General features: G+C 36.8%; 1 protein-coding gene across 1 annotated transcript; it reads right to left on the bottom strand.

Annotated features, from left to right (window-relative positions):
- Positions 1-487: 487 nt before the first annotated feature.
- On the bottom strand, positions 488-5203 carry LOC18099521 (probable beta-D-xylosidase 7). Its single transcript, XM_006383429.3, has 6 exons — positions 3839-5203; positions 3178-3480; positions 2769-2938; positions 2583-2680; positions 1285-2079; positions 488-1164 (listed from the first exon to the last, which is right to left on the bottom strand). The coding sequence occupies exons 1-6, from the start codon at positions 4382-4384 to the stop codon at positions 578-580; spliced, it is 2499 nt and encodes an 832-aa protein (XP_006383491.3). The 5' UTR covers positions 4385-5203; the 3' UTR covers positions 488-577.
- Between the last annotated feature and the right edge of the window lie 560 nt (positions 5204-5763).

Below are 5763 nucleotides of genomic sequence, written 5' to 3'. Positions count from 1 at the left end.
TTTTTAAAACTAAGATAATCTCGTATAAAGAAAATCCAAATATATAAAAAATTACAGTTTCCAATAAAACTCAATGCATGTAAATGAAAATAAATTAAAAAAATAGCAAGTAAGAAAAAGTAAGAAAAAAAACAAAAAAAAATATACACGTTACTGTTCATTAAGGAGAGAACAATGATTTTGCCTTCTAACTTTGCTAGAAGTGTTTGGCATTGTGTTTTAGAAGCGTTGAAAATTTTTTATTTTTTTTTATTTTAAATTAATATTTTTTTTATATATTTTCAGATTATTTGGATGTACTGATGTTAAAAATAATTTTTAAAATATAAAAAAAATATTTTTTTAATATTTTTTTAAATAAAAAATATTTTTTAAAAAAATAGAACAAAATTAATGATGGACACATTTGCATCGAACTACTTCAAACTTCCATCGGTGTGTGTTTTGGAGGTAGGCAGTATAACTTTAGGCATGCTAGAACACAGGAGATAGTGATTTTCTATATATCATTTACTTACGAGCCATTATTTGCGATCAAAATTGCAATCCTCTGCGGTTGAAGAATCATCATCGATTATCAGACTATAATAGTGACTGGGTGTTCCTTGTCTCCAACAAGCAAGATTTGAGATCCTTCTTCCATCACCATCACACCATCTTCGTTAGCACTGCTGAGGTGCTCACAAGGGCTCAACTCATATTCAATTTCAGTTTTCTCTCCTGCACCTAATTTCACAGTTTGGAATCCAACCAACTTTTTGATTGGCCTTCCCTTTCCAGGCTTTGCGTGCCTCGCAAAAAGCAATACAGGATGCTTACCTGCCATCTGTCCCTCGTTTTTAACACTGACGGTGACTTTAAACTTGATATTTTCACATTGTTCTTCACCAATGTCTGAAACTAGCTTGTATCCAGGAGTCTCTGAGTTCTCAGACTGCTGATTGCTTGAATCTTTCACGTTCAACTGGTTCTGTGCAACAGAGGCAAACGTATAAGAATAGTCTGAGTAGCTGAGACCATACCCGAATTCGAAAACCTTCTCCCCTTCGTAGAATCTGTAAGTACGGCCAGGATTTCCTGTAGATGGTTGAGGACGCATTCTCATGTCTGTCATTGGTACTTTGGTGAAATCTTGCGGATACCAAGTCATTGGTAATCTCCCTCCTGCATTGCAGCAAGATGAACATCATTCAATTGAAAATAATTTAGCAGTAGAATATGCACCGCCTCTTTCTAGTTGAATTAAGGACCAAATTACACTGTCCAAGCATCGTAATACTTCACCTGGGTTGTGCTCGCCAAATATAATCTGCGCTAGTGCAGTTGCTCCAGCTTGACCTGGATAACCAGCCCATAAAATGCTCCCAATTTTTCGATTATTCTTTGCAAAAGTTACATCCATTGGACTTCCACCAAGAAGCACCAGAACAATAGGTCTTTTGGCAGCTTTTGCTACAGCAGTTATTAGCGTTGGCTGCTTCCCTGGGAGCACCAAGTCCATACGATCAAGCCTCTCCTTCTCTTGACTTTGATCCAGTCCCATTACTAATATCACTTGATCTTCCGTTTGTGCCATTTCTACTGGTTTCTTCTTTGCAGCTGAAGTGCACGAAACATTATTGCAACCTTTTTCATACGAGGCAGAACTAACATAGTTCCGCAATCCTTCCAATATCGTAACATTTTTGCAGGCTGGACCAAAATAATTCCCAAGAAGGTTTGTTGAATTGTGCGCATTGGGGCCTATAACTGCAAGAGAAGAGATTCCTGATTTTGAAAGAGGAAGAAGCCTATCAGCATTCTTTAGTAGGACAATGCCATCTAGAGCTGCTTCAAGGGCTAGAGCCTGATGTTCTTGGGAACAGACTTGGTCTGGACCAATATCGCTGTAGAGCTGTTTGGTGGGATCGCCATTGAATAGTCCTAATCTCATCCTCGTAGAGAAGAGGTTGTGAAGGGCTCTGTCTATTTCACTTACTGTCACTTTTTTCTTTTCAACAGCTGATTTGGTGTAGTTCCTTAAGTAACTAACAGGGAAATCTTTTGATCTTGCAGAGGTTGAACATTCCACATCCATCCCTGAAATTCGTTCTCTGAGAGATTAGAAGACAGGAACAAGCTACAGTTTTTTTTTATGCATTTCGTAAGTCGTCTCTCTGAATTCGGAAGTTGAAACAAGTTCTTTAACCATAGCTGTTGAAGCTGTTTGATTGGTCCTTTGGTGAGTCACACAATCCTATCTCATTCTACTGTGAAGCGCGACAGTTCCTTAATATGTTAATTATTACAGGAAAAATGCAAGGGATACTTTCATGTTGAGACCAGTTAGTTTTAGCTTTGCCTAAACGAGATGCTACTTAGAAGTACATACAATCTCGAGGGAATTCCTTTCCTGGGATTTTCTTGACAACTATATTGCCCAGATCTGCAGATACTCTGAGAATTTCCACTTGTGGACCACATTATTCTTTCCTTCATTGAACATTTATACCAACCACCTCTTTCTTATTTGATCTGTTCATTTAACTTGCATATAAATACAAATTCTAGTATAGCAAGGCAAAAGGAGAGAGTCACAATACCAGATTTAAGCGCATCGGCCACTGCATCTTCTGGTGTTTTAGCGTATTTTTGCTCAACATGTAGGACGTTGACGGCATCGCAATCAGACGTGATGTACCTATATTTTTTCAACAATGATCTTGCATAATTTTGTTTCTTAAATAATTTTCATTCCCATCATTGGAACATTTATTTTATCTTATTACCCGTAGAAGCCCCACTCTTGTCTGAGTGTCTTAGTCAAGAGATCGTAATGTGCACAGCTTGGGATTCCATTAATTTCGTTGTAAGAACACATTATCCCGCTAGCTTTTCCTTCTTGTACGCAACTTCTGAATGGAGGCTGGTACGTATCTGCCATGTCCTGCAATGTGACCTGCGCCAAGAAAATGGTGCTTGCATGTAAATGACATAGCAGAGAATTTCATTTAACACAAAAACCTTAAAACGCACATTATACATCAAGTTAAAACTACTGGGATATGGCCATAAATTAAAAAAAAAATCATATATAAGAGCAGAACTGAACAACCCGATTTCTCACCACTTTTTATATTATTAAAAAAAAAAACTATTTAAACACATCAGGTTCTTAAACCAATGCATTTCACTTACTATAGCGTTAAATCTGAACCTATTCACGCCATTCCAATTGTCCAAGTCGTGGGCAGTATAATGCTTGCAACAAGCTGAAGCTTGAAGATGGTCACCAAGGGTCGACTCTCCTTCAAAAGAGTCCCCCTGAACTCCTCTGACAAATGACGCTCCATACTTCCCCACAACCAATGGATCTTCTCCAGGTGTCTCTTGCCCTCTTCCCCATCTAGGGTCTCTAAATATGTTGACGTTTGGTGCCCAAAATCCCAAGCCTGTAACTTGTCCAGCATTGTATAAGGCTCTTGCTTCTTTACCAGTCGCCTTCAAGAATCCATTCACAAATGAGTGATCACAAGAGGTGGAAAGAAAAGAAAAGAAATTCCAGACACATCCATTTACTTTTACAATTGTACTCCCAACTCCATTTTGAATATCAGGACTTGGATGTTGACCTCTGTTTTTCTTTTTTTAATGAATTGAAGTGATAAAGCTGAATCTTTTGCGTACGGAAATGAATAAGAAAAATATAGCTATGGATGTGTTTTTTTTCCTATAAATATATAAAAATAATATTTTTTAATAAATTTATTTTTAATATTAACATATCTAAAATATTAAAAAAAAAGTTAATAAAAAAAAATTCTAAACATGTTTAACCACATCCCAAACATACACTTACTTGACCAATGCGATACCATATATGGGCATCAAAAGAAGCAGCAGTGAGAATGACTTGAGGGAAGCTTGTGGCATGCTGAATGGTTCTATTGAAAAAACTGATGCCTTGTTGCACCCTGGTCAGAAAACCAATGCCGTGTAATCCTTCCGACCACCATTCATAGGCAGGAATGCCAAGCCTCGGAATTGCCGGGGATGTGTCAACAAGCTGCGTTGCCTTTTCCTCAAACGTTAGTCTAGAGACAAGGTCTTCTGCTCTTCGGCTTATAGGCAGCGTGGTTTTGCAAAAATCATACGTCTTTGTTGATGGGTCTGATGAATCACACGAGTATGGAGGTTGTGAAGCAGAAGCACATGAGTAAGGATCCTGTGGGTGAGATGAATCTGTCGACTCAACACACAAGTGAAGCGAAGTAATATGGAATATGAGGAAAATGACCAAGTTTAGGAGTTTCATTCTGTGAATTTGTTGATAAGAACTGAATAGATGGAATGAATTATATTTGTTTTTGAAGTGAGTTTTATAGGAAAAAGGATCAGGTGACATTTCTGATATTCAGAATTTGTGAGGTTTGACAATTTCTTCCCCAGGACGAGGGCTCTAAATCACTTGGCTCTTGGGGATCTGTGAGGTTTGACAATTTCTAGGAAAACTAGTGAGGGATGATTTTTGGTTCGATTTGATTTTTATCTATAAAAAACATCTAAACTGGGATTTTGAAAAAATAAAAAAAACTGAAACCAGTTTAAACCAACTGTTTTCTAGTTTGGTTTTTACGACAAAAATCCAAAAAAACCAAAATCAAAGATAAGCAATGCAATATCATTAACACCATCTCCATTGTTGCCTTGCATCTAAAAAAACAACCAAGATATTTACAAGAAATTAACTATTTGAATAGGCTTTCAATATAATTAACTGCAAAAGTTGCAGGTATACCAACAACCTTGGTAGCTGAGGCTGATAAAGTTTTATATAGTTGTTGCTCGACAGCATCTCCTTGGTAAGGATGACAACGCCGGCCATGACTTGCACAGGCAGTGCTTTCCCTTTTCTATGCCCACATACAAGGCAGTGAGGTGGTAGCCACACCCACCCCATGAATATTTATTGAACTGGAGCGTAAAAGAAAAAGATAATCTTGTTGTTTCTGAAGCATTCTCAAGGTATGGACAAAAAACAAACAGAGAAAGAAATCTTATAGTAAAGAAATGAAAAAGAGTGCTTAGAGCCTTAGATGGACTACTGCCGAGTGCTGAGGTTTGGGAGTGTTGATGAGAGCTTGAGATGCTAGATCTGAAGAGTGGAGATACAAATTGAAGAATAAAGACTGGAAGAAGGCGTGTGTCTCTCTGTAGGGGGGGGGGGGTTAATCGATTTTTTTTTAATTCAGTTTTTTTAATTAAATTTTTTTTAATTTTCTCGATTTATCAATTTTTTTTGCTCAAGAAAAACTATATCTGCTCTACGCATTACTTTACGAGTTGTTACGGTGCCTGAATAAAGACGAATACTTAACGTGGCCTGTAAAAAATAATTGTTTTTCAAAAGTTGTTTGATATATACTTGAATATTATAAAAATTAATTTTTGTAGTTATTTATGAACTATATAGTGTCCATGCCAAAAGGTGGTTTACTCCCTCTACTACACTAGATAGACTCTCTTCTCAAGTAATGTCGCTCTCTCTCATAAAATGCGCCTGTTTCGCTTCCATGTTTGGTTGCTGCGAAAATCAATGCAACAAGAAAATAAAAACTGTAAACATATTTTATTTCCCACACTAATTTTTTTTTTTTTTTTTTGAAATGCTGAAAGTAGTTGCTGTAGAGGCTTAAGGGCTATAGGTGCTCTTTTTGTTTCCTTCCATTTTCTCAACAACCAAATAAAAAGCAAAATAAGATTTTGTTCATTTTTACTTTTCAA

The sequence above is a fragment of the Populus trichocarpa genome, chromosome 5 (assembly GCF_000002775.5).
Source record: "Populus trichocarpa isolate Nisqually-1 chromosome 5, P.trichocarpa_v4.1, whole genome shotgun sequence".
NCBI classification, from domain to species: Eukaryota; Viridiplantae; Streptophyta; class Magnoliopsida; order Malpighiales; family Salicaceae; genus Populus; species Populus trichocarpa.
The sequence above is the reverse complement of the archived record's forward strand: the minus strand, read 5'-3'. Positions and strand labels throughout refer to the sequence as shown.

Excerpts from the sequence above, each read along its gene's own strand:
- LOC18099521 (XM_006383429.3), bottom strand. The coding sequence starts at position 4,384 with ATGTCACCTGATCCTTTTTCCTATAAAACTCACTTCAAAAACAAATAT. Across the intron at positions 2,939-3,177 it reads GGTTCAGATTTAACGCTATA|GTCACATTGCAGGACATGGC; the intron begins GTAAGTGAAATG and ends TTCTTGGCGCAG. Across the intron at positions 1,165-1,284 it reads ATTTGGCGAGCACAACCCAG|GAGGGAGATTACCAATGACT; the intron begins GTGAAGTATTAC and ends GCTGCAATGCAG.